General features: G+C 48.2%; 3 protein-coding genes across 6 annotated transcripts in view; 2 read left to right on the forward strand and 1 right to left on the reverse strand.

Annotated features, from left to right (window-relative positions):
• Foxp3 (forkhead box P3) overlaps nt 1–14216 on the forward strand; it is a 15568-nt gene extending 1352 nt beyond the window's left edge. For 2 of the 3 annotated variants that reach the window (NM_054039.2, NM_001199348.1), the window contains exons 2-13: nt 4785–4867; nt 5307–5534; nt 6047–6151; nt 6248–6386; nt 6760–6847; nt 6946–7050; nt 7841–7928; nt 8069–8149; nt 10346–10499; nt 11132–11208; nt 11623–11724; nt 11873–14216. In NM_054039.2, coding sequence (NP_473380.1) covers nt 5328–5534; nt 6047–6151; nt 6248–6386; nt 6760–6847; nt 6946–7050; nt 7841–7928; nt 8069–8149; nt 10346–10499; nt 11132–11208; nt 11623–11724; nt 11873–12016 — 1290 coding nt within the window. In that variant the 5' untranslated portion in view covers nt 4785–4867; nt 5307–5327 and the 3' untranslated portion in view covers nt 12017–14216. Of the gene's footprint in view, nt 1–4543; nt 4611–4784; nt 4868–5306; nt 5535–6046; nt 6152–6247; nt 6387–6759; nt 6848–6945; nt 7051–7840; nt 7929–8068; nt 8150–10345; nt 10500–11131; nt 11209–11622; nt 11725–11872 lie in introns of all 3 variants that reach the window. The other variant, NM_001199347.1, reaches the window with a different exon arrangement.
• Ccdc22 (coiled-coil domain containing 22) lies at nt 12782–24393 on the reverse strand. Its single transcript, NM_138603.3, has 17 exons — nt 24217–24393; nt 23133–23310; nt 19594–19726; nt 18602–18708; nt 18407–18473; nt 18131–18309; nt 16511–16705; nt 15704–15766; nt 15467–15586; nt 14876–14995; nt 14678–14794; nt 14459–14560; nt 14269–14376; nt 13933–14028; nt 13657–13716; nt 13503–13577; nt 12782–13140 (listed from the first exon to the last, which is right to left on the reverse strand). The coding sequence occupies exons 1-17, from the start codon at nt 24264–24266 to the stop codon at nt 13027–13029; spliced, it is 1884 nt and encodes a 627-aa protein (NP_613069.3). The 5' UTR covers nt 24267–24393; the 3' UTR covers nt 12782–13026.
• A 1682-nt stretch (nt 24394–26075) lies between these two features.
• Cacna1f (calcium channel, voltage-dependent, alpha 1F subunit) overlaps nt 26076–27376 on the forward strand; it is a 28094-nt gene continuing 26793 nt past the window's right edge. Inside the window, exon 1 of one of the 2 annotated variants that reach the window (NM_019582.2) lies at nt 26076–26143. In NM_019582.2, coding sequence (NP_062528.2) covers nt 26119–26143 — 25 coding nt within the window. In that variant the 5' untranslated portion in view covers nt 26076–26118. Of the gene's footprint in view, nt 26177–27376 lie in introns of both variants that reach the window. The other variant, XM_030251408.1, reaches the window with a different exon arrangement.

The raw sequence follows: 27376 nt of genomic DNA on the forward strand, positions 1-27376 counted from the left end.
CCACTGACCATTTGTGCTCTGTAGGCTAGAGTTTTATGATCACATTCTTCATCCTACTAAATTGCTCATGATTTTTCAAAATTGCTAATAGCTCTTAATTTAGAAAGGATAATAACTATTGGCTATATGTATATGACACATATTTCCCTGAAATTCATCATTTGTGTGTATGTGTATTTTAATTGTATTCATTTACTTAGTTTATGAGCATGCATGTTCTTCCTGCATGTGCACCATATGTGTGCCTGGTGCCCACAGAGGCCAGAAGATGGTGTGGGATCTCATGGGACTGGAGTTACAGATGGTTACGTGGGTGCTGGCGCTTATGTGGCTTCTTTCTATGGTTTTGTGTTTAAAAGCCTTTTACCACTTGAAAATGAGAAGCTACCTCCTCTACAAGAGCAGCAGTGCTCTTACCCATGGAGCCATCTCTCCAGCCCTATTTGTATGGGGGGGGGGGGTCTTCTGAGACAAGGTCTCACTCTATAGCCCTGACTGGCCTAAAACTCACTGTATAGACCAGGCTGACCTCAAACTCACAAAGACCCATCCATCTGCCTCTGCCTTCTGAGAAGTGGGATAGAAGACATACACCACCACGGCGGGCAATCACTTGCTTTTTTTCCCTATTTATTGTGCTTTGTAATGCATGTGTCTTTTAGGTCTTTAGATTACTCTTTTCTTGTGGGGCTTCTGTGTATGGTTTTGTGTTTTAAGTCTTTTGCACTTGAAAATGAGATAACTGTTCACCCCATGTTGGCTTCCAGTCTCCTTTATGGCTTCATTTTTTCCATTTACTGCAGAGGTCAAAAGTGTGGGTATGGGAGCCAGACTGTCTGGAACAACCTAGCCTCAACTCAAGTCATCTGTGTGAATTTTACCCAGGCTCTTAACCTCTCTGTACCTCCATTTCCTCGTATGTACTGTGATGATTATAACAGTACCTACCTCAGAGGATCTTTCTGAGGATTATTTTTATTAATGATGGTAGGTGCTCAGCACAAGGCCAAACAACAATGATAGACATTAAAACGTATCTCTCTAGTGGGTCTGGAAATTATTCTAGAGCGTCTGATGACAGCGACATTTCAAGTGGGCAGGGAGGTATTGGTGGGAAAGTGGGCTATCTACCCAGTCACTTTATTTTCCCCTAATTGTCTCAGAATCATTTGTTAATCTGTCCTGCACTGTTCCTCATGTTGAAATGTTGTGTTCATCACAAATTCCATTCCCTCTGTGCATGGGTCTCTGCCACGGTTTTCTACTCTAATCTGCTCCTTAGTGTTTATTCTTGTACAAAGCCCACACTATTTTTCTGATGTTGCTTTGCAAAACAATTCAATACCAGCCATGGGTGTCTCTGGCACCTAGCAGCATCAGTCCTCCAGCCAGAGGCCAGTGATTATTTTCAGTCCTTTCTCTCACTCCCTCTCTCTCTGTCTCTGCATGTCTGTCTGTCTGTATATGTCTCTGTCTTGTTCATTCTTTCTCTGTCACTTTTCCTCTAAACTGCTCTCACTGTCTCTCTCTATGAGCTTGATTCCTATTCCATCTCATGTTTCTCTCTATATATTTCTCTATCTGTATCTCTTCTATATCTGTATTCACACACATATGATATATATATATATATCTCAATATATATATATATATATATATATATATATATATATATATATATATATATATCAATATATATATCTCATACCATACCATACATACATACGGCTATATAGCTCCATAAGATTTACCCCAGCCACGAGACAGAAAGATGCTGGCCTTCCTCCACCTCGTACTCTTCCCTCCCCAGTCTAGAAGGGCAAACTGGGCTCAGAGATGAGCAGCCCCCACCCCCAGGCCTCACAGAGATGTTGTGTCAGAGTTAAATCCAAGAGCAGATCTCAGAATTCTCAGTGGGACCTTGACTTTGGCAATTCCACATTGCAGGCCTTAGTTTACCTCTCAGGACCCAGGAGGCCATTAACAGGAGACCTGAGGTGCCCTTCCCTCTTCTACATCCTCATGAGTTGGATCCAGTCCATAACCATAGCATGGGGCCAAATCTCACAAGCTCTGGTCTATGTGAGGTTCTGGGCCCCATGAGTCAGAAGTCCTAGCGGACCAAAGAACACTAGTAACGATGGAGAAATATCAGTTAAGTATGAACCCTCAGAGTTCATACTGCATTCCTTGGGACAACCATTCTGGGGCCCTTCCAAAAAGCCTGGTGGTGTGCTCTTTCCATGAGGGCCAGGCCAAATGTCTTCTTCCTCTTGTCCCTGTATCTGGAAGAATGTTATAATTTGGGGAAAGTTGTCCCAGGAGAGCGGGTCTGGAGCCATATGTAAGTGACCATTTATCAGTCATAGACACTTGCTCAGCATTCTGTATGTACGAACTTTGCAAGATGGCTCCTGTTACTGTCCCAAATTAGACAGGAGGACAGAAAGACCCCAGCCTTCCTCCATCACATACTCTTCCCAGTCTAGAAGGGCAAACTGGGCTCAGAGATGGACAGGAAGGCCCCTTTGTCCCAAGAGGGCAAAGCCTGACCCCAGATCAGGACAGTAGAGGGTTTTCCAATCCTCTGTCATAATGGAGCTCAGGAGGGAGGGAGGCTGACATTCCAGAGCCAGCAAGAGGCCTTATGGAGTTTTAAGCTTCCTGGCTTTAGGTGGTTCCCATTTCTTTGGGCTCTGGGACATCAATACACACAGTAAGAAGGTGGATCCATGCACCCTACAGAGTCTGTGTTCTTGAGATTCTAAAATCCGTTGGCTTTGAGAAATGATATCGTACAGTTCTGAGTTTCTGTTACTACAGCATTTGAAGACTCAAGGGGGTCTCAATATCCATGAGGCCTGCCTAATACTCACCAAGCATCCAACCTTGGGCCCCTCTGGCATCCAAGAAAGACAGAATCGATAGAACTTGGGTTTTGCATGGTAGCCAGATGGACGTCACCTACCACATCCGCTAGCACCCACATCACCCTACCTGGGCCTATCCGGCTACAGGATAGACTAGCCACTTCTCGGAACGAAACCTGTGGGGTAGATTATCTGCCCCCTTCTCTTCCTCCTTGTTGCCGATGAAGCCCAATGCATCCGGCCGCCATGACGTCAATGGCAGAAAAATCTGGCCAAGTTCAGGTTGTGACAACAGGGCCCAGATGTAGACCCCGATAGGAAAACATATTCTATGTCCCAGAAACAACCTCCATACAGCTTCTAAGAAACAGTCAAACAGGAACGCCCCAACAGACAGTGCAGGAAGCTGGCTGGCCAGCCCAGCCCTCCAGGTCCCTAGTACCACTAGACAGACCATATCCAATTCAGGTCCTCTTTCTGAGAATGTACTGATGCATCACACAGTCACACCAGTTCCACAAGTATTTAAGGAGGAGATTTCTTATAAGTTCTGACCAAACATAAAGAGCACTTCAAAAGTGACCATGGTCCAGCCATATGGGTTAAGCCAATATAGTGGAAAATTCTACTCACCAAACCTGATCCGCATTTGCTTGAGCTACTGTAATGAAGTATCACAAACTGGGGGACTTACATAGCATAGAATTATCATGTTAGCGTTCTGGAGGCTATAAGACCAAGATGAAGACGTCAGCAGGGTTGATTCCTCCTGTAAGTCCTGGCCTCCTTCTCATCTCTGATGCTTTCCTTTGCTGTTCTTTCTTGGAGGAGCATCACCTCATGGCTGCCTGCCTGCAGTCTTTCAGCTCATCGCATCACGGTTCTAGGAAGCCAGTCTCAGCTTCCACAGACCCAGACTCCTCTTTTCATGCTAATGTTTTAGCCCGTGACACACTAGTCTTAATACCTAGGTTCTCATATAAATCTCTCAACTCTGATAAGCCCCAGACATGATAGCAAAGAAGATGCAATTGCCTTCCAAAACCCTTCCGTGCTTCCCCCAGGCTGTTCTCAGAAGCTACATGCCCAACACATGTAGTATATAGTAGAACGGAGAATGACATATTCACATGCACACACAAACACAGCAGGGAAAATGTACATATATATACTTCCTAGAGAAAAATGAGGCAGTATCAGCCTGAAATGGTGGTTTATAATCCCAGTACTCAGAATGCAGAAACAAGGAGTTCAAGGACAGCCTGGGTATATAAGGAGTTCCAGACTACAAGAAACCCTATCTAAAAAGAAAAGGAGGTCCCAGGCCATGAGAAGACTATAGAATTCTGAACCTGGCTATCCTCTTAATTAAAATCAGGGTAGAATTCTATAGTCAGTTCAAGATCTGGTTCCCTCTCTGACTGGAAGTATAGGATCCTGAAAAACGAAAGCCACACTTTTAAGGGACTGTAAGGTAGTGAGGCTCAGCACAGGGACCTGGGTCACCATGTAGAGCTTTGAAGAGGAAATCAGAAGACTGCAGTATGGCTAAGGGAAGAAGTGGACTTCCAAGCTTGGCAGAGATTGGAGCTAGTTTGAGGAGCGCCCAGGGACCCTCAATCAAGCAACCCTATCCCTCTTTTTTTCCTGGCACCTGCCACGCCAATTCCAAGACAGAAGAAAGCTTAGAGAAGACAGACCCATGCTGTGGCCCTGAGCTCTGCAGTACTGAATTCAGCTGCAAGTCTTCCCTGCCTCTACTGCTTACCTTTGCATTTAGCCACATCTGACTATCACTGTATACTCTGCTCCTCCATCCTCTACCCTCCATCTCCAGTAATGCTCCTGTTGTAGCTGCTTCTGCCAAAAACCTAGACATCATCTTGACCCTTTCTCTCATCTCCTCCATCCAAGCTCCCGGCAACTTCTCCTGACTCTGCCTTCAGACGAGACTTGGAAGACAGTCACATCTCAGCAGCTCCTCTGCCGTTATCCAGGTTGGTAGCAGCAACACCACTCGCCTCACTATTGCAGTACACTTCCCACTAGCACAGTTCCCTGGAGCCTTCCTGCTCACAGCATCCAACTGAATCTTGTGAGGCTATGCCCAAGTCATTGGAATAAAAAGATGAGAAGAGAGTCCAAGACAAGCCCCAGTAGAATCAGCAAAGACTATGTGGCCTGCACAGAGTGCAGGGGGTACTGGAGGGTCCCACAAACCAACTCCCCATCACCCCACATTCACGACAGAGTGGTATGGTGTATGTAAGCAAGTGAGGTGCTGGACATGTGCATGTGTAGAATATATCCATCAATCTGTGTTCCTGCTGTCAGGGTAGCATATATGTATGTAAGACAGACCAGAGGTGTAGTTATGAGGCTATCTTGCACCACCCCTGGAATGCATGTGACTCCATTCCACTGTTATCCCTGCAGCCTGCCTCTGACAAGAACCCAATGCCCAACCCTAGGCCAGCCAAGCCTATGGCTCCTTCCTTGGCCCTTGGCCCATCCCCAGGAGTCTTGCCAAGCTGGAAGACTGCACCCAAGGGCTCAGAACTTCTAGGGACCAGGGGCTCTGGGGGACCCTTCCAAGGTCGGGACCTGCGAAGTGGGGCCCACACCTCTTCTTCCTTGAACCCCCTGCCACCATCCCAGCTGCAGGTGAGGCCCGGGGCCCAGAATGGGGTAAGCAGGGTGGGGTACTTGGGCCTATAGGTGTCGACCTTTACTGTGGCATGTGGCGGGGGGGGGGGGGGGGGCTGGGGCACAGGAAGTGGTTTATGGGTCCCAGGCAAGTCTGACTTATGCAGATATTGCAGGGCCAAGAAAATCCCCACTCTCCAGGCTTCAGAGATTCAAGGCTTTCCCCACCCCTCCCAATCCTCATCCCGATAGGAGACCTTATGATTCCATGGACATAGCCATGTATCCTCATCCCACTGTGACGAGATGGCTGGGGCCCAAGAAGGTAACAGTGTTGGGGCCAGCTCTACCCCTTGAAACTGTTGGACCTTGATACATTCACTCTCCACGAGCCTCAGATTCCACTGATGTGAACTGGATAGTTCCATTGTTGCTACCGTGTGAGACTTTAGTAAAGAGCTAATGAATGAGACACAGAACTATTAAGATGAGGCTCATGGCATCTCATGGCATCTCCCTTCTCTCTCCAGCTGCCTACAGTGCCCCTAGTCATGGTGGCACCGTCTGGGGCCCGACTAGGTCCCTCACCCCACCTACAGGCCCTTCTCCAGGACAGACCACACTTCATGCATCAGGTATGGAATCGGAGCAGGCTGGGAGGAGGGAACAAAGAGGACAGCTGTGGAGCAGAGCCCCAAGCCCCGCTGAGCCATGGTCCATGTGTTCCCCAGCTCTCCACTGTGGATGCCCATGCCCAGACCCCTGTGCTCCAAGTGCGTCCACTGGACAACCCAGCCATGATCAGCCTCCCACCACCTTCTGCTGCCACTGGGGTCTTCTCCCTCAAGGCCCGGCCTGGCCTGCCACCTGGTAACACCTTCACAGTATCTCCAAGTTCTCTAATCTTTGAGCATGTGCAATGTAAACTTTTCTGAATTATAGCCCTATGGAGGTATAGAAGGGTCTTAAGAGTCACGGAAACTCCAACCTCCAAAAAAAAAAATATCAGACTTAGAACCTTGAAGACATAGAATGCAAAAAAAACCACAAATCGCTATTATCAGTCAAAATGCCATCACTTACCAATGGGCATCTTTAGGCTGTTATGTCAGAAGCCCTTGACTGTGGGAACAGCAGAGTACTATGAGACAGAGTCTTCAAGGCTCAGGAAGGGGAGGGGCCTTCTGGAACAAGCTGTAGAGTCTAACCTGCAGCTCCAGAAGTACCCTGTCTCTACCCACAGGGATCAATGTGGCCAGTCTGGAATGGGTGTCCAGGGAGCCAGCTCTACTCTGCACCTTCCCACGCTCGGGTACACCCAGGAAAGACAGGTGAGTTGGCAGGGCTGGCAAGAAACGGCCCCTGCCCACACCTCACCCCACCCCTGCACCTATTCCTCTGCTGACATCCCATATTCTCCCATCCCCAGCAACCTTTTGGCTGCACCCCAAGGATCCTACCCACTGCTGGCAAATGGAGTCTGCAAGTGGCCTGGTTGTGAGAAGGTCTTCGAGGAGCCAGAAGAGTTTCTCAAGTGAGTAGCCTGACCCTACCCACAGAGTTCTGCTGTCTAGGCTTCACGTCTCAACTCACCATCCTCTCAATGGATGATAATAAGAATCATAAAGATTCAGACTCCATCCCTCCCTGGCTCTGTGATCTTGGGCAAGTTATGGGTCTCTAGGCCCAGTTTACCTCGCATGTATGAAGAGACATAATAATAAAGGTATGTGCTCATAGTTACCTTCCTGTTACACGCAGAAGGATCTAAGGCCACAGAGAATTAAGGGTCAATCAAGCTCACACAGGACCTAAGTGATGAATCTTGAATATGAACACAGGCAGCCAGGTTCCAGAGCCCACACGCCTAACTGCTTTGTCCCGCTTCCCCTCACACAAAACACATTCCTGATCCTCCAATTTCTGTTCCTCTAGATGACTATAGAGCTCTTGCCTCTCTGCTCTCTATCTGCTGTCCCTCCCCTTCTGTATCTTGCTAGTCACCCCTAACTTTTGGCAATGGTGCGTGTTTGCGTGGCCAGGCCTTTGCATGGGCTGTGCCTGACACCTGAAATGCCATACCCCTGCATACCTCCTGTCTAACGTCATCCCAGCATTTTGGCCAGACTCAAAGGGTAAATAAGCTCAGGCCTGGCAGCCCAGAGTTGCTGAAGCACATGTGTTTAAGGCAAGCAAGGGGGTGGGGGGGGGAGCACTGAGCATAGAGAAATCTCCCAAAGGGTCTAGGCCGTCCCTAACTGATACACTAAGCCAAGAGGCCTGACCCACCATGGTCAGCTACATGGAATCTTCTCCTTACTCAGGCACTGCCAAGCAGATCATCTCCTGGATGAGAAAGGCAAGGCCCAGTGCCTCCTCCAGAGAGAAGTGGTGCAGTCTCTGGAGCAGCAGGTAATGCCTGCAGGGTGTGGCTGCGGGGTGTGGCTGCGGGAAAGAAGGATGGGAGGGAGGACCCTGTGAGGGAAGGCATGGGCAAAAGTGTGCCTGAGAACGACCAGGTGGAAGCCCCACTTTGGTGTACATCCCCACAGCTGGAGCTGGAAAAGGAGAAGCTGGGAGCTATGCAGGCCCACCTGGCTGGGAAGATGGCGCTGGCCAAGGCTCCATCTGTGGTGAGTACCCCAAGTCCAGAGGCAGCAGACTTCAACTGCTGAGGGGCAAGACAGGAGCCCATAAGGACCAAATGTCTTCTTCTCACATGCAAGCCCTGCCCTGTACAGACCATTCCCACCTAATTAATATGCCAGATCCAAAGACACGCCTACTCTGCTTACAAACCTTCTGACCTCCAAAACATTATGATTCTGCCTTTTCAGGGCACATACAGAAGGCAGTGAACTCACAGGGCCACTGCAAAAAAGGAAAATGGAGGGCCTTATGTTCAAATTTCAAGATAAGCTCAGAACATCGAACAGTGTGTGACCACACATTTCACATACCCAGTCTCAGGCTGATATGAGTCTTATACTATAACAGAGGTAGCTACCACCATCATCCTAATGCACAAATGAGGACAACTTAGGTCAGGAAGATTTAGTTGATGCTCCCAGGTTCACAGTTGGTGCTAGGGGATTCCAATTCTGCCCCTGCTCACCCCAGCCCTAGCATCTATGGCTTCATCGCATGCTCATGCCTGTACTCTAAGATGCTGCTTTACAGAGCTCCACCAGAGCCTGCAATTGACTATAGGGTGGTGCCCTTCTCAAAAGCATTGACCTTACTGGACACAGTGGCATGCACCTGTAGTCCTGGCTACTGGAGAGGCTGAAGGAGGAGCACTTGAACCCTCAAGTTCAAAACCAGCCTGGTCAACACAGAGACACCCTGACTCTTCTAAAACACAAAGAAACACGGTTGGGGAGAAACTTGAGAGGGAAAAGTGATTGCCATACAAGGATAAGGACCTGAGTTTTGCTGGGTGGTGGTGGCGGCGGCGCATGCCTTTGATCCCAGCACTTGGGAGGCAGAGGCAGGTGGATCTCTGTGAGTTGGAAGCCAGCCTGGTCTATAAAGCTAGTTCCAGAACAGCCAGAGCTACACGGAGAAACCCTGTCTTGAACACCTCTGACAGAAAAAGGACCTGAGTTTAGATGCCAGCACCCACACCAGATGCAGCACTGTAAATCTGTAATCCCAGCATGTGTACACACACCACACATACAAATCAGATAGAAATATGACCAAATCAGGAAATGCAAATTGTAAAATAAAGTGGGGTTGGGGAACTGGACAGATAGCTCAGGGATTAAGAGAGCTTGCTGCTCTTTCAGGGGACCAGAGTTTGGTTCCCAGCACCCTCAGAGCCGCTCACAGCTATCTCTAACTCCAGTTCCAGTGGATCCAATGCACTTTTCTGCCTTCCACAGGTACCAGGCACACATGCGATGCCCAGACATGCATGCAGGCAAAACTCCCGTATACCTAAAATAAAATGCAAGCTGACTTGGCAGTAATCTCAGCCCATCCTGTGCTACATAGTACATGTTAGACTAGCCTGTACTACATGCTACATAGTACATGTTAGACTAGCCTGTACTACATGCTACATAGTACATGTTAGACTAGCCTGTACTACAGAGCAAGAGCCCACCTACATAAATATCCAACCAAGCAAGCAATCATTTTTTAAAGTAAAATGGAAGACTCAGTGTGGTGGCGCACGCACGCCTTTAATCCTAGAACTCGGGAGGCAGATGCAGGCAGATCTCTGTGAGTTCGAAGCCAGTCTGGTCTACAGAGCCTGGTCTATACACTGAGCTCCAGGACAGCCAAGACTACACAGAGAAACCCTGTCTGGAAGAAAAAAAAAATATATATATATATATATATATATATACATAAAATAAAAAGTGGAAGCCAGATGTGGTGGCACACACTTATAATCCTAGCACTCCAGAGGTAGAACTAGGCTAGAAGGTGCAAGGCCAACTAGAGATATATAGTGAGACTGTCTCAGACAAAACGAAAATGAATAGGCAAACACTCAGGAGGCAGAGGAAGTGCATCTCTGAGAGCTGCAGGCCAGTCAGGGCTACATAGTAAGACCCTGTCAATAATAATAATAATGGCAATAATAATTTTAAGACCAAAATAAATAGACATGGATGAAGGGGGAAAGGAATGAGAAGAAGGAAGATAAGCGATGAGGGAGGAGATAGGGTGAAAGTGGTCTGTATGTATTACATACATGTACAAAATTGTCTAAAAACAAGTTTAACTAATAAGAAAATACAAACTAATGTTTGAAAGGCTACAATGAAATGACAAGCTTAAGTGTCTCGATTACCACACCCCTCCCAACCCCTCAGGCCTCAATGGACAAGAGCTCTTGCTGCATCGTAGCCACCAGTACTCAGGGCAGTGTGCTCCCGGCCTGGTCTGCTCCTCGGGAGGCTCCAGACGGCGGCCTGTTTGCAGTGCGGAGGCACCTCTGGGGAAGCCATGGCAATAGTTCCTTCCCAGGTCAGTGGAGTCCACACCCCAGTGCCAGGGGGTACAAAGGAGCTCCCCCACCCCCCTCACCCCCACTAAGAGCTGGGAGGAAACTGCACCTGAGTTTATTAGGCTTAGAAGCCCTCAACTGTTATAAATGCATAGCCTTGGGCCCCGTGTTTTGGGGGATTGGAGCCAGGCCTGACCTATTTGGCATCTGCTACTTCATTCAGTCACCATGAGGGAGGAGCCTGGCCAAGTGAGTCCAAAGAGCCCTCTCTTCCGTCCCCACCTCCAGGAAGTCAGGTGCACTCAACCAAGCTAACCAACCCTCTCCCACCTGTCAGGCCTGGGTTGTGAGTTTACCAGGGACCATAGATATTTGGTGTCAGGCTGGCTATGCCACTTGAGCTGCTTACATGCCTTTGATGTACAAATTACTTGACTCCTTTTTAAAGTGAGGAGAGCTATTTGGCAGGAGTACTGCAAAGAAGACACAGCTTACGGCGGGTACTCAGTAAACAGTACTATGTGTGAGCATAGACTGTCCCTCCCCCCTTGGTGCTAGTGGTAGGAATTGAGACCTTGGATTCCTGATGCAGACAAAGGTGGGGTAGGGGGTGAGGAGGCCAAAGGCTCTGATCTATGCCAACCTTCTGCAGAGTTCTTCCACAACATGGACTACTTCAAGTACCACAATATGCGACCCCCTTTCACCTATGCCACCCTTATCCGATGGGTAAGCAGGGCAATAGAGGCCCAGCAGCTGGTGGGCGGCAGGGGGGGAGTTGTGGTGGGGAGTGCTTGCCTCCTACATTGCACCAAGAGCAGAATTCACCCATTAACAAACCTCAGCTCTGAGGAGCCCCAAGATGTGATCCTTCTTGATAGCTTCACCTCAGATCTAGCCCTCAACCCAAAACTACTGCAAGCCAGGTCAGTGCAAAGCAAACTGTAACACTACAAACTACCCTTTCCTTTGTCCACCCTATCTCTAACATCACCCTTGACCTCATGCCTCACCCTATTCTTTCTCCTTCCCCTTGACCCACAATTACAAAGCTATCATAGCTCAGAGGGCCGAGAGTAGGCTGCTCCCTCAGCCACAACCCTGAGGAACATGCCCCTTATTCCACCTGACTCCAACTTCCAGGCCATCCTGGAAGCCCCGGAGAGGCAGAGGACACTCAATGAAATCTACCATTGGTTTACTCGCATGTTCGCCTACTTCAGAAACCACCCCGCCACCTGGAAGGTGAGTTCCTCTGTACACACTGGCAGCTGGGATGGCTCCAAGGATGGTTAGCCTGGGGCTAGACATGTGGGGAAGGAGCAGGTCAGTCTCAGACTCAGGATGACTGTCAACCCTGTCCCTGACTGGGGTCCCGGTCCCCCTTCCACAGAATGCCATCCGCCACAACCTGAGCCTGCACAAGTGCTTTGTGCGAGTGGAGAGCGAGAAGGGAGCAGTGTGGACCGTAGATGAATTTGAGTTTCGCAAGAAGAGGAGCCAACGCCCCAACAAGTGCTCCAATCCCTGCCCTTGACCTCAAAACCAAGAAAAGGTGGGCGGGGGAGGGGGCCAAAACCATGAGACTGAGGCTGTGGGGGCAAGGAGGCAAGTCCTACGTGTACCTATGGAAACCGGGCGATGATGTGCCTGCTATCAGGGCCTCTGCTCCCTATCTAGCTGCCCTCCTAGATCATATCATCTGCCTTACAGCTGAGAGGGGTGCCAATCCCAGCCTAGCCCCTAGTTCCAACCTAGCCCCAAGATGAACTTTCCAGTCAAAGAGCCCTCACAACCAGCTATACATATCTGCCTTGGCCACTGCCAAGCAGAAAGATGACAGACACCATCCTAATATTTACTCAACCCAAACCCTAAAACATGAAGAGCCTGCCTTGGTACATTCGTGAACTTTCAAAGTTAGTCATGCAGTCACACATGACTGCAGTCCTACTGACTCACACCCCAAAGCACTCACCCACAACATCTGGAACCACGGGCACTATCACACATAGGTGTATATACAGACCCTTACACAGCAACAGCACTGGAACCTTCACAATTACATCCCCCCAAACCACACAGGCATAACTGATCATACGCAGCCTCAAGCAATGCCCAAAATACAAGTCAGACACAGCTTGTCAGAACACGCTCGTGTGCACGTACACACATGCAGCCCCTCCACTCTATCTCCTGAGTTCCATGAATACACACCGACTCTCCAAGATGTACCCCACGTCTCACTTGCCACTGACCCCAGTTCCCTACCCACAAGCCCCAATCCATGCCTAAGCGTGGCCCACAGAAGAACTTCTCTTTTATTTGGGATCCAAGGCCCCTGGCCCCCAGTGCCCATCCAATAAACTGTGGTCAGCTGGACAATCACCCTGATCAGATATGGGAACATATAAGCAGACAGCTGGGTTTAAGATCCCAGCAGGAGAAAGCGGATACCAAATGAAAGAGAGTGCTAGAACAGGTGCCTCAGCACTGTCTCCAGCACCCCAAATTCCTGCCTGTGGTTAGGAGACATCCATCAGGGCTCTAGGCCTCTCGGACCCGGCCCAAGAGGCCAGCATTCTCCTGGCGAAGGGCTCGGTAGTCCTCACAGATCTTCTCCAGGTTGCTCAAAGTCTTCTTGCCCATCTCTGTCTCAATCTAAGAAAACAGGATGCACACTTCTTCAGCCCCTGCAGGCTGCCCCTCTACTGAACTCCTCCCTGCTCCTCCTATTCCCGTAACAGCAGCCTGTTCCTTCCCATCACTGGGCTTCTGGGTATGTCCTTCCCTCCACTCCACCTAAAGCAGCAACTTCTGCCATGGGCTCTGGGAGGCATTAGGAGCCGCAAGCTAAAAGCCAGGGCTCAGAGTAGGCTACTGGCTAGCTTCAGGTCCCAGGCACAGTGGGCACGAAGGCAAAGCCTCTAGCTGTTAGTTGTCTGGTTTCAAAGACTCTCAGCGCAAAACAAGGAACTATCCCCTGGCCTGTCTCCATTCCCCTTACCAGTCCCAGGTCTCACCTGCTCCTCAAGATCTCGAACTTCCCTCATGATAGTGCCTGTGTCCTCAATGGTCTGGATGAGCTGACTGCAATTCTGGAGACAGCAAGAATACAAGGCTTGCACCTATGCTGGCCCTCTCCAGCCAACCCACCAGGCACATGGCTCCCCTCACCTCATGCAGGGCAGCTAGGTACTTGTAGGCTTTCCGAACAGCATCATCCTTCTTAGCATCCTGATAAGACAAAGGGGATCTCCGAGATATCAGCAAGCCATTCCCCCTTTTCCACTACTCTATGCCCCTATAAGACCACCCTTTACTAGTACTTTGCCTTCATCCTCCACAGAGCAAAGCTAGGCCCCAAGCAACAGTGCACCTAAAGGACTCACAGAGGGGCAGGCAACAACTCAGTCCCGCCTCCACCCTCCCGGAGGCCAGCCTGCTCCATACCTTGAACACAAGCTCATCAGTCACTGCAAATGTCCGGTCGAGCTTCCCAGAGAGAGAGTTGATTTCCTTCTGCAGTTCCTTTGTGTCCGACAAGATCTGGTAGAAACCAGGGTAACTATCAGTGCACATCTTGGGCAAGGTAGCTGATCAGTGATAACACTCACGTGCCTATACTTACATCCAGTCAGGGCCCATGTCGCTGTGTTGGGGTGACTATTATGTGTTGGAGTGTGCCTGAACAGCTCTGCCTAGTAGTGAGCATAAAGTCCCTGTGTGATCACCCCTATGCTTGTCTGCCTACATGAGCCATCAATCAGAGCCACAGTGACATCATACCTTAGTGATCTCTTCCTTCTGCTTCCGGATGTTGCCCACAATCTCCAGGATGCGCTGAGTATAGGCCAGCCGGGACACATCTTTTGGCAGAGTCTCCAGCTCTGACACCTAGGTGGGAACATGGCAGGCGTGAGCCCAAGCCCTATACCACAACCACCCTTACAACCCAGGGCCCTAAAGTAGGCCTTACCAGCTGCTTATAGACCTCCTCCTTCCGGCGAGCCTCCTCTGCAGCTGCTCGAACACTGTGGTGCAGCTCCTGGATTTCTGCCAGCCGTCGAGACGATTCCAGCTAGCAGGAACCCATAGGCAGAAGGCAGTGAGCAGAGCTCAGAAACAGCCCCCTCCCTCAGCCCCCTCCCTATCTATCAGGGCAGTCCATCTACACTCAGCCCACTGTGCCACTTACCTCCCTACAGTCCTGGAGTCTTCTGAGGTGGCGGTACTCAGCAAGAAGTGGGACCCGGTGTTTCTCCCACTGGCTTGCTAGATGGATGAGCCTCTGAGCGCTGCTCTCCACCACAAGCTGGCAGGAGTCAAGGATATGTCAAGATGGGCTGGATCCATCTACCCACCCCTCTCAGCCCAACCCCAAACCCCAGCCCACCTGCAGTTTGGCGAGGTTGGCAGCCCCATCAGGCAGCAATTCCACCGTCCTGCTCTTCAGGCGCAGGGCCTGCTCCTGCTCGGCCACACTGAGTTCACTTTGTCGGCACTCGGTTTCCACCTGGTACACTCACAGCCAAGCTCCCAGTCATACACACAGCCCACGATCCCAGTGAGCCCATTATGGCCCTGGCCCAGCTCAAGACCTCAGAGAACTCCAAGGCCCCTACCTACTACAGGCTTTGGCATCTTCAGCTCTGTACTGACAGCCAGAGGCTCTGAGAAGCCCTGTAAGGCCCTGCCCCTACACATCCTCCTTGATCCCCTGATGCCCATAGCTCCTATGTTCCCCTACAAAGCCTGACTGATGCCAGACCTATAGGCCTATATAGTCTATATAGACCTATAGTCTAGCAAGCCATCAACCCTACATGTTTCTTTGCATAAGTTCTCCTTAGCCTTCAACAATACCAAAGGTCTCTAGGATGCTCCATAAACGATTATGGCATCTATAGATCTCTAGATGTCAGATCATCTCTCAAGGCCCCAGTTCTGACCTGGTCCAGCCCAAGTCCCTCTCTAAGCCCCTCACCTGCACAAGGTTGATTCCCAGGGTCTTCATGTCAGCTTCAACCTCTTCAATGTTGTGGTTCACACTCGCCAGCTGCTCACGAAGGGACTCTAACTCCTGCTCTTGAGCTGCCCGTGTGTCCTGAGAAACACACGCCAGTCTAGGTGGAGCTACCAAGTCCAGAAGACAGGCAATAGCCCAGCTGACTCTATGTGTGTGTCTGTCTGTCTGTCTGTCTGTCTGTCTTGGTCTCCTTACCTGTTCAAGCCTTTGAGAGGTAGCTGGTACATCTGCCACCTGAGCTGCCTGGACCTGGGGCTCCTATGGGTAGAAAAAGCAACCTGACTATCACACAAAGTTCTATCCCTCCCAGGCCAGCCTCAAACCCCCAAAGCACCCTCAAGCACTGTACCCATGTCCACTCAACCACTGACAGTTTTCAGATTGTTACTACAAGAGAATAAAGTGCCATCTGTAACTGCTGATTAGAGTGCCTGACCACAAGGAAACCTCCCTGACAACCCCGACCCTATAACCTCATGATTCTATACCCACCCTGACCATCCTGACTCTACAACTACCATGACACTATAACCACCTGACCATCTGGACCCTATATCCACCCTGACCCTACAACCTCTTCATGATTCTATACCCACCCTGACCACCCTGACCTTACAACCGCCATGACCCTATAATCACCTGACCACCCGGACCCTATGTCCACCCTGACCCTATAACTACTCTGACTCCATAACGACCTTGCCCAAAATGTCCACAAGAAAGATGAGTGTCTAAGGAGAAAAGATGTTTCCAAAGGGAAAAAATTTCCAAAGGAAAGCCCAAGGAAAGATGGACTTTGTACTAGGAGCACTTCACACTCTTACACAAGTCCCACCTATCTGCCTTTCCTCCACTAAAGTCTCAAGAAGCTAGGGGAGCCATCTAGACACCCTGTCCTAGTTGGAGAGGACCTACTCAGTGGGCACCAGATCCTCTGTCAGTAACAGTGGTATTTATAAAGAAAGCAATCCGGACACGCCCTGTCCACTCTAGCCTACCCACCAGATGGAAGGTAAACTTCTCTGAATGGGTGAAGCGGGAGCCTTTGGGCACACCAGTCATAGCCCTAGCACCCCAGGTCTGCAGCATCTCTCCTAGGTCTCGGACTTGTGTCGGGGCTCCAAGTGGGCCCCAGCTTTGACGCAGATGTTCAATCAGCTGCTTGTGCAGTCTCTGCTGTGGAGCCCGGGAATCCTCCTGGAAAGGACAGAGGGCAAGAGGAAGGCATACCTGCTGGTCCCTAGGGCTGGAACTTCCCACCACTGTAGGTCCCAGCCCTGGCCTAGGAGTGCCCTCTCTCCACAGCTGCACTTCTCTACCCAGTCACCCCTGACCCTGGGGAAGAAAGTGACTAGAGAGGAAACTGAGCCTGGAGCTTTCAAATTAGAAAGAGACAGAAAGATATGGACAGCATAGACACAGGAAAAAAAAAGTACCAGGCCAAAAAAAATCTAGAGTTGGGGACAGGAAGATAAAGAAATTAGAGTTAACAATAGAGACTGTGTCAGTATTAAATGGTGCTAAGAAATCATTCATTTCATTCAGTATAAAAACAGTACAGTGGTTCCATTAACAAAAATGTTCCTGTGAGTAATGACACATCTGAGTACTCAGAGCTGAAATTATGTGACAGTTTGGGTTCGCTAGGATTTGATCCTGAACACGAAACCAGGTTCTACCATGAAACTGTAGTCCAAGCTCTGAGATTTTCTCTAAAACCACAGTGGGGAAGCTAAAGGAGAATAAAAGAAGGGCTAGAAGACAAGTATCATTAGAGCGATTCCTCTATATTTACACATCAAACTTCCTGTAAGTGTAAAGAAGAGACGGGAGCTGGGTGTGGTGGCACATGCTTTTAGTCTCGGCGCTCAGGAGGCAGAAGCAAGGGCATTATACATTTTGATGCCAGCTTGGGTTATCTAGTGAGACGCTGTCTCAAATCTCATCCCCCACCCCCACTCCCACCCCCACCCCCCAAAAAAGCAGACTGGGCAGGGAGGGAGAAAGAATAAGCAAATGGCAATCAGGGCGGCAGGGACAGATAGAAAGGCAAAACTGGAAGTGGACAGGAAGAAGGTAGAAAGAAGAGACCAGCAGAGAAGTAGATAGGGAGGAAGCGAGGACAGAGAAAGACATGGAATGGACTGAGGCGGAGAAAGAAAAGGAAGAAATAGGCAAAAGTGAGACAGAGAAAGATGAAGGCTACAAACAGGGAGACAGAAAGGTTGATAGAGTGCATCAGAGAACTACAGCACAAGACAGTGACAGGAGGAGATGGTGCAGTCACCTAGAGCCAGACAAAGGAGAATCACTGACAAATGCACAGTCAGACAAACTGAAAGGCTCAGGCCCTGTCCCCACAGGGAATGCCCCCAACAGTCCCAGGTAAAACTCATGCAAGGTCACTACTCTACACCCCCATTTTTCAGAAAAGAAGAGCAGGCAGGAAGGGCTTGGTGTAGGTTCTGCACTTCTTATCCACTCTTTCAGGCAGGGAGCCAGGCAGGTATACACAGAGAAGCAATGAAGAGAGGGCCAGAATGGGGGGAAACGAGATGCAGAGAACAAACAGGAGCCGCCAGAAACAGGAGCCTCTCAGGGAGAGCTGAACTCAGGCGGTACCTGGGATGGGACGCGGGATGCCCAGCGCACCCGGTCTTCATCTCCTGGGCAATCCCTGTTCACATGCTGGCAGAGCTGGCTGGCATGGTGTTCAAGGAGTGAGGCTGCCCTCCCCTGAAGCTGGGGCACCTGTGTGGGGGCTGGTAGCAGCAGGGGACTGGCCTGGAACTCCCATAGCTCTGAAGGCAGAGACAGTGTCAGCCATTTGTCCTCGCATACCAGTGTTCACACAAGGCTCTCCCCTCCTCGCTTAGATTCACACAGCTGCATCCTCACCTCCGCTGGAATTCAACTCAGGTAGAACCAACCTGCTGGAGTGGAACGGCTGCTGGAGGGCTGAGCCCTGTGGGGAAAGCAAAGTCAGTGCCTCCAGAATGAGGTACTAATGAAAGGGACAACAACCTGATCAAACAGATGACAGACAAAGAAGGCAAGGAGGGGACAAGTCCAAACGGAGGTGGGGATTCCCACCTGGAGGCGCTGCACCTTGGGAGTTCGAAGGAGAGGTGGGACCCAGGGCAGGGCCAGCTGGTCCCGGATTTGGCTCCCAATGGCCCGAAGGAAAATAGCCGAGTCACCTATGAGGGGGCGAGGGGGGTGGGTAGGGAAGGAGTAACATGCTACCAATCTGGGAAGCCAGCCATAACACCTGATCCCTCACCTCCAGATGCAGATGGATTCAACTACCATTCTCAGCCACTCAGCACTCACTGAGCGTTAACTACATAGGAGTACCAGTTACCCGGTTAAAGACCACCTCAGGAAAACCAAAATGAGGTCTCCATCTTCATGAGTCAGCAAGAGAACAGAAAAGGAACTTCAAGAATAGGACCACTAGCACCATCTATTCTAAGCAGGAAAGAGAAGGATGGTAAAGGGGAGCCGGAACGTCTCAACGAACAGCCAGAGAAAGACCTCCTTGACATAACAGAGCAGAAGCCACAGAACACTGAGGATAGATTTAACCTTTTGACACTTGGGCATGATGTTGTCATCTACGAAGTTCATGCTCAAGAACAGTGCAACCAAGTCACACCAAAAAAAAAAAATCTCCTAACATTTTAAACACGTTTACAGTTCCAGGGTGGGTGGCGTTTATAGCCATCTTTAGCAGCATGTGCCCCATGCTTTGGACTCACCTGGTAGGGAGCTGACTATGAAGAGAACTGAGGGAAGAATAATTCAGGGACCAAAATATCCTGAGGCTAGCTCTCACCTGGTACATTTGGAGACCACTAAGAACACCCATGTGAGAAGACTGGAGTTAGTGAGTGTGCGAGGGACAGGGTAAGCTGGGAACCCAGTCCTCACGCTGCTTGTCTTGGGTCCATCTGTTCTCTGACCTCTGATCCACCCAATTCTCCAGAAGATATGCCCTGCCCCCTACCCTTCCTGACACTTCTCTCAGGCCCCTATCACCCTGGGAACACAGTCCATTTCCCCAGTCCTATAGGACCCCATACCTGCAGGCTGGTCTGCGTCCTCAGAGGCATCGCTGGGTAGTCGCTCAGCCAAGAAAAGAAGCAGATCTCGAAGGTCAGGCTCACTGGGATAGAGGAAGTTCTGATAGCCAAGCTCCAAGGGATAGCCCAGGTCCTGGGGGTTAGCAAGTATAAGCACATAATGATGCTGAGGATAAAAAAAAAAACAGACCCCCATCTGCCAAGCAGGGAGGTGCCTCCTGCTCTGGAAGCCCTGTGACTACCATACCGGCTCTGTCGCCTTCACTAGCCATCACCCTCCCACTTTTCCCCTGCATCCCCAAGGTATCCAGGCCCCAGTGACAGCTACAAAGCCACCCTAGACAGTATTACAAGATCAAAAAACAAACAAAAAACCAGACGTTAAAGCTCAGAAGACAGCCAGGGCTATACATAAAAACCCTGTCTCAAAAAGCAGAAACAACAACAAAACCAAAAAAAGCATAGCATTGCTACCGAAATATGACGCAAAATCCAAAGGCCACAAGAGGACACAGGATCTCTGCCCTGTGAAAAGTCAAGAGAGCACTGACGCTTAGGAAAGCAATATCCAGAGCCTTTGAGAGGGAAGCCATAGCCCAATCTATTATATAAGCAGTGCCTAAAAATAAACAGAACAAGGGATGTGGCTCAGAGGGCTTGCTTAACATGAGAAGACCCTGGGTTCCATCCCTAGCACTAACACAATCGTCATCATCGTCACCACCACCACCATCATCAACAACAACAACAACAACAGACAAAATATATATATATCAGCAAACACACAGCCAGAAAGGACGGACTCTCAAGAGTTCAAGATAGGTTCAAAGACATACAGACCCTGAAAGCAAACTTCCTGGACTCAAACTCAAGCTCTGCATGTTACCGACTGTGTGACCCAAGGCCAATACTTCTCTGTACTTCAGTTCTGTCATGTGAAAAGAAAAGTATACCAGTGGCTAGAGACATGGCTCTGTGGTTAGGAGCACTAGCTGTTCTTCCAAAGGACCTGGGTTCTGTTCCCAGCAACCACATGGTGGCTCACAACCATCTGTAACTTCAGTTTCATGGGTGTGATGGCCTCTTCTGACATCCACCATTACCAGGCACACAAATGGCACATATATATACACTCAGGCAAAAGCACTCATATGCAGAAAATTTAAAAAAAAATAAATCCAAATAAGTAAAATGCTTTCAGTATCTTTCAAAATGACACTAAAAGTACTCATCTCAGACAGTTGTCACAAAGATTGAGTTATAAGCATGTTACCACAGTGCCTGGTACAAAATATTGACTCAAAAGAAGTCATTCCGATGAGTATTCATGCATTCTGTCAAAAGAAAGTTATATCCGAGGATCATGGCCACACACGTATAAAAACAACCTGCTTCTATGCTACGTTATTTAGGAATTTTTTATTTGATATCTGCAATCAAAGACTTGTGACTGATACGAAAACTCATTCCAGGAGTGTGCTGTTGTGGTGGTTTGAATAAGAATCGCCTCATAGGTTCATAGATTTGTATGCTTGGTCTCCTGGGAGTGGGTACTATTTGAAAGGGTTAGAAGGTGTGGTGTTGTTAGAGAAAATGTGTCACTGGGGGTGGGCTTTGAGGTTTTAGAAGCCCATGCCAACCAAGACTAGAGTCTTTCTTCCTGCCGCCTTGGGATCCACATGTAGAAGTCTCAGCTACCACATCTGCCTGTGTACTGCCATGCTCCTTGCCACGATGATAATGGTCTAGACCTCTAAAACTGTAAGTAAGCCTCAATCAATTGCTTTCTCTTATAAGAGTTGTCATGGTCATAGTGTCTCTTCACAGCAACAGAGCACATACTAAGACACCTATATATAGTAAGAGATGCCAAAAAGAGAGAGGTGGCTTAGGTACAGAAATAGACACCAGAAGCAAGGTATATACAGAGGAAGACACCAGAACACACAGTGCTGAATTGGAGACACTTTCTGGTTGTTCTGGCAAACCATGGCTACTGAGCTGGACAATTACATATGATATATATATATACATACATATATATACATATATATATATATATATATATATATATACATACATATATATATATTTGTGTGTATGTGTATATATGTATGTATGTGTGTATGTATCTATATGTATGTATGTATGTATATATACATATATGTATATACATATATAGAGATATATAGATATATATATCCCTTAACCACCAGGTTCTCTACTCCACAATGAAATCAACAGGAGCCACAAGATCAAAAGGCAGACAGCACTGAGAAGGGGAACATCAGAGAAAGCCTCAGCCCACCACCTTGGTGCTTCCCACCGAGTTCCTTTCAGGCCCAGTAGAAGACATAATTTCTTTCGTCTTTGAAGGCCATCTTCCAGAACATGGTCCCAGATCAGGGGTGGACTGACAGTTTCATGGGACCATGGTCTAGACCATGTCTAGAGTCCTAGACAGAAGAAAGTGAGAGCTCTTGATAGCTAGGCAAACCTGAGAGTAATGAGCAGGATAGGCAGAGCCAACAGGGTTACTGCTCAGACCAAAACTGCATAAACAGTGGTCCAAGGCGAACAACTGTGATGACCTGTCCCCTTTAGTATACTGGATGGATACTCTACAGATCTACCATAGACTTACAGCAATTTATTGAGTATTCTGGAAAAATCAACAATCACTCCATAGCCACAGGCTGCTGGGATACAGGCTGCCAAAGTATGTGATCAACTATTCCTATAGCAACTCAGTTTTTGCTTTGTGCATGCTGGAGACTTGAACCCAAGACCTCATACATATGAAGTACAAACTCTGAAACTGAGCTACACACTGGTTCACTTTGGCTTTCACACACAGCCAACACAGAGAAACTGAGGACCAAAAAGGTTAAAAGGCAGGTTCAAAGCTGCAAAGACAGTGAGCTACAAGAAAAGGTAGACCTCTCTGCTCTTGACCACAGTAAATGGGCACAGCTCTGAAGTGAAGAGGGGTGGGTGCTTCATGAGAGCATCATTTTTGGAACTATGAGAAGCACAATACAATGGAACAGACAATGACCTTCCTCTTCCCCAGTCCCATTGATGAAACAAGTAATCGCAGGTCCGATAGGATGCCCATGAGGTCTGGGCAGAGCTAGTCAGAGCTTTATTTAGGAGAATGTAACCCAGTCAAGGTCTTCCTTCAGCCCTAATAAATAGGTAAATGGCCTACTATGTGACAGTGGAGTGAGATTTTGATGTCAAGCTTAGAAGGTGGCTGTTAACATTAGCCTGAGCACAAACCGAATCAGCTCATTTAATCCACACAAGCTCATTATATCATCTCCATTTCACAAATAAGGAGAAGGCATAGAACAGTTAGGGTCACACAGAAAGCGTGAACTGAACTAGGTAGGGTCTGAACTAGTCACACAGTTTGGCTACAGAGGCAGCAGCTTTAGCTATACAAAGGGACAGAGAAGAAGGCAAGTGTCAAAGAACTTGGCGACTTTGTGAAAAAGGAAGGAAGACAGTGTGCACACTGGGAGGAGGGCACTCACCATGCAGGCCTGGGCCAGACTCATGGCCAGGCGGAAGCGGGCAGACATGGCTGGTGGTAGCAAGTGACTGAGGCCAGAGCCCACATCAGGATTAATCACTCGAAGGCATCGGACCACAGCCTCTACGACCAGCTCAGTGGTGAAAGCTCGCAGAGTCTGCACTTCTGGAGGAACTGCCCTAAAAAGGAAAGCACCAGGCTTGAGTAGTTAGGAAACAAAGTACAGACTTCTAGAGAGGGAATGCTCTAGAATCCAGGTCGGGGCAGGGAACAACCAAGGCTTCAACAGATCCTGGGTGCTGGTGACTATGACCTTTACTTAGTCCTAAGACCTCGGTGAATGAGGGTGACCTGAATTCAGAAAAGTCTCAAACTCCCCTACACTTCAAAGTTTCCAACCTCTGGGATCTGCAAAAGTGAAAATGGTCCAAGTGGCACAGTCTCCATATTTCTGGGCACCAGGACATTGTTCTTTGCATGGCAAGGCCTCCTAGATCTACGAGGTTTGGGAAAGCTACATAGGAAGAGGCTGGAGTTTTCAGAAGTCTCAAATGTCAGGGTCAATAAATAGAAATAAAAAATCGGGCATCCTAAATTTTGGCATCAAGGACTTTTAGGTCCCTCAAATAGTGCATCCTTTGTGTTCCTGTGTTACCAAGTGCTGCTACTGTCAGAATGTAGGGCCCTGGTATTTTGATAAGTCCTGGGAGTTTCAGGAGTTATTGTTCGAAGATCAAGTTGCCAGTCTCAGGAATTCTGGAGACTCTGGGTGCCAGACTCCTGTGTTATCAGTTTCCTGGTGTGGGTGTCCTGGAACCTCTAGATATCAGGATCCCAGCATATGCAGGTCTCAGTTTGTAAGGTGTCTGAGTCCTCGAGGTTTTACCCAATGTCCACATCAAAGTATTTAGGAAAGTCATGATGTTAGAGTGTAAGCAGGGAGGAGGAGGAGAGGCTTCGGAATCCTGTAAGTTTGGGCCTTTGGGTGTCAAGGTCTTCATTTTAAGGTTCCCGGGTAATGGGGGTCCTAGGATTTGGAGTCCCGGATGTGAGCAATTGGAGGCGACTGGGGGTTGCGTACTTACGTGCCCGCCTGGCGCAAGGAATGGATGAGGATTCGGTCAGCCTCCTCCATGGTGGAGTTAATTCTAACTCCGGGGCTGGGTCTAGGACCAGATCAGAGAAATTGGAGCTCTCCGCGCTGCTCTCGGCGCGGCGAGGACAGAGAGTCACGTGCCGCGCGAGGAACATTGGGAAATGTAGTTCTAAGGAGTGAGCGTTGCGCAGGCAGCGGCGCTGGAGGCGGGGTGTGAATTACGTAATGGCTCCTGGAAGTTGTAGTTCTTTCACTTGTAGTCCCATGGTCTCCTCCAAGGGAAAAAAAAAGGAAATGGGCTGGGGAGTTGAGAGACAGGACAGAGAAAAATTTTCATTTATAAGACACGTTCATCTTCCAAGCTATAAAAGTTTATACGTGTACAAAATGACTGTTCCCCCGTGTCTTGCTAGCCTCATCTGTAAAGTGAGAATTTGGATAATACCTTCTTCCTAGGGTTAAGACATAATTGCTACGACTGGGGATGTGACTCAGGATAGCCTCACAACCTGAGTTCTCTCCCTGAGATCCACATGGTGGAAGGCAGGAAATGACTTGATAAGAGTCTGAATTCCACGTGTGCACTGTGACACATTTATGCTCGTGAGCACACACAAAAGGATCATAAATAGATTTTAAATAAATAAAACAAACGTCATTGCTCGAGTAAACCTACTTAACCACCAACCACAACAAACTGAGGTCGATCCTCCCTGGGACCCAAGAGACATAAAAAGAGAATGGACTCCTACAAAATGTCCTCTGACATCTACACATGTGCAGCAGTACCACTATCATGCACACAAAATAGATGGAAAAAGCAAAGAATTACTAGACCAGGCGTAGTGGTAAACATCTGTAATCTCAGCACCTGTCCCAAGTGTAGATTGGGCTACAGAAGGAGATCACCTCCTTATGAAACCATTCCTTATTGAACAGCCTCTTTTGTCTCTACTATCCAGTAGTGCTAACATTTGTCATAATCACACATACACATCACATACTTGACTCAGTTTCTGAACTAAGCTCTCTCTCTCTCTCTCTCTCTCTCTCTCTCTCTCTCTCTCTCTCTCTCTCTTTCTCCTCTCGTTGTGCTATCCTGTCTTGCTTTGGTTTGGTTTTCAGACAACAAAATCTTGCAATGTAGCCCAGGCTGGCCTCAAAATTGTAATAATAATATTTCTTTCTCCCAAGTGCTAGGATTAAAGGCTTGTACCACCGCCCCTGACTGTATTCTATTTTTAATTACTGTAGATTTACAATGAGTCTTGATATCATATATGGCAAGCCCTCCCATCTTGTTGTCTTGTTCTTTTTCAAAATGGATTTGGCTTTTTTGTTTTTTGGTTTTGGGGTTTTTTGTTGTTGGTGGTGGTGTTTTGGTATTTTGTTTTTGTTTTTGTTTTTATTTTTTGTCATTTGTCTCAAAGACTGTCAATTCCAAAGAAAACTATGCTGAGATTTTGTTTGGTATAGCTAATGCAGAATGCCAAGAAGATCACTTTGGGGAACTTTACAGCATCACTAAATGTTACATATTTCTCCATTTTATGTCCCTTTGATATTTACTATCTGACTTTTTTCCTAGAGATAAATATATATATATATTAGGTTTTTCCTATGTACCTCAAGTGTTATATGCTATTGGAAAATTATACCTTTTTTTTTTCGTATTTTGGTTTCTGCCTGCTTGGTGCAGATATCGATTTACTATACACTTAACCAGTGCCTTTCCCCTTGCCAATCTCAGACCTACAAATATCCCATTTGCTCCCCCTGTTCACCCTCCCAACTGACACCATTTTTCCCCGCCCCGTGACCTTAATCTCTCTAAGGCTGGGAGAGGAGAGGGAGGACTGTGTGCAGATGGTCCTTATATCTCCTGAGGAGGATGTCGGAATCTGAAGTCGGGAAAGGTGAGAGAAGCCATCCACCCCTGAAGACCCTTGAAGTGACCCTGGGCTCTGGTCCACCCTCATCCTCTCACCTACCAATTGCCCACCTGGATCCTACTCCCAGAGAGGTCTCTGGGGAACTAGAGTATCATCCCCCTCTTCCTGTCCTAGCCTCCCCTTAAAAGAGCTTCTTTGTCACCCAATCTCAATTGCACAACCTAGCCTATGTGTTATCCTCAATAGCCCCTAACCTTATGCATAGCCTTAGTTCCCAAATGAAACCCAGACTCAATCCTGACCCTAGCACTCACTCCAAATCCAGCCTCACACTAAACCTTAATCTAAACCCTGCTAACCAAAAGACAATCCCCCACCTCCACCACATGGGACATTAGAATCCAAACCGCATGATAGCTACAGACCTTATCATGAACTTGAAGGTCATCTAACATCTAGACGCCAGTACTGCTATGGAGTGATTTCCCTGGCTGTCCAGAAACAGCACAGACCCTTTTTCAAGTTGTTATTAATTTATCTTATAAGTGTGTGTATGTGCCTGAGTTTATGTATGAGTGTCATGTGTGTGCATTGACAGCAGAGGTAAGAAAAGGTGTCAGATCTCCTAGAACTTGAGTTCCAGGAGACTTTGAGCTGCCATGTGAGTGCTGTGAATTAAACCCATGTCCTTTGGAGGAGCACTATGAGCTCTTAACCACAGAGCCAATGCTCCAGGTTGAGCAGACCCTTCCTTCTACAAACACAAAATGAATGCAGATCAGGAACATACAGCTAGTGCTGCTGTAAGCTGCGGAGGCTCAAGAGTCAGAATGCCTTGGTTTGGCTCTTGATTCAGCCACTTCGGCAAATTATTAACGCTTGCATTTCAATTTTCTCATTTTCAAAATCAAAATAATATCACATACTAGACATTCGTATGAATATTGAGCTCAACTTACTCCTCACAACATCCTTATAATTCAGGCAACTATTATTATCCTTTCCATTATACAGATAAGAAAACTGAGGCTCAGATGTAATCCCATAATTGACTCAATGCAATACACAACTTCTAAATAGTAGTAAGGATTTTAATCCAGACGTCTTATTTCCTTCAAAGCTGGGGACCTTAACCAGGTTGACCCTTTACCCCTCTCAAAAGCTGAAACAAAGCCACAGACAGAGTCATGAAACTACAGTCTGAAAACACCAATGCAAAAGGCAAATTCTACTCAAAATGTATCCCTCCCTCACTTT

This window comes from Mus musculus, chromosome X (assembly GCF_000001635.26).
Source record: "Mus musculus strain C57BL/6J chromosome X, GRCm38.p6 C57BL/6J".
In the NCBI taxonomy this organism is placed as follows: domain Eukaryota; kingdom Metazoa; phylum Chordata; class Mammalia; order Rodentia; family Muridae; genus Mus; species Mus musculus.

Coding starts and splice junctions, on each gene's coding strand:
- Ccdc22 (NM_138603.3), bottom strand. CDS start 24,266: ATGGAGGAGGCTGACCGAATCCTCATCCATTCCTTGCGCCAGGCGGGC. Junction 14,029..14,268: donor AGAAGGAAGAGATCACTAAG/GTATGATGTCAC, acceptor GGTTTCTACCAG/ATCTTGTCGGACACAAAGGA. Junction 13,578..13,656: donor ACCTAGCTGCCCTGCATGAG/GTGAGGGGAGCC, acceptor TGCTGTCTCCAG/AATTGCAGTCAGCTCATCCA.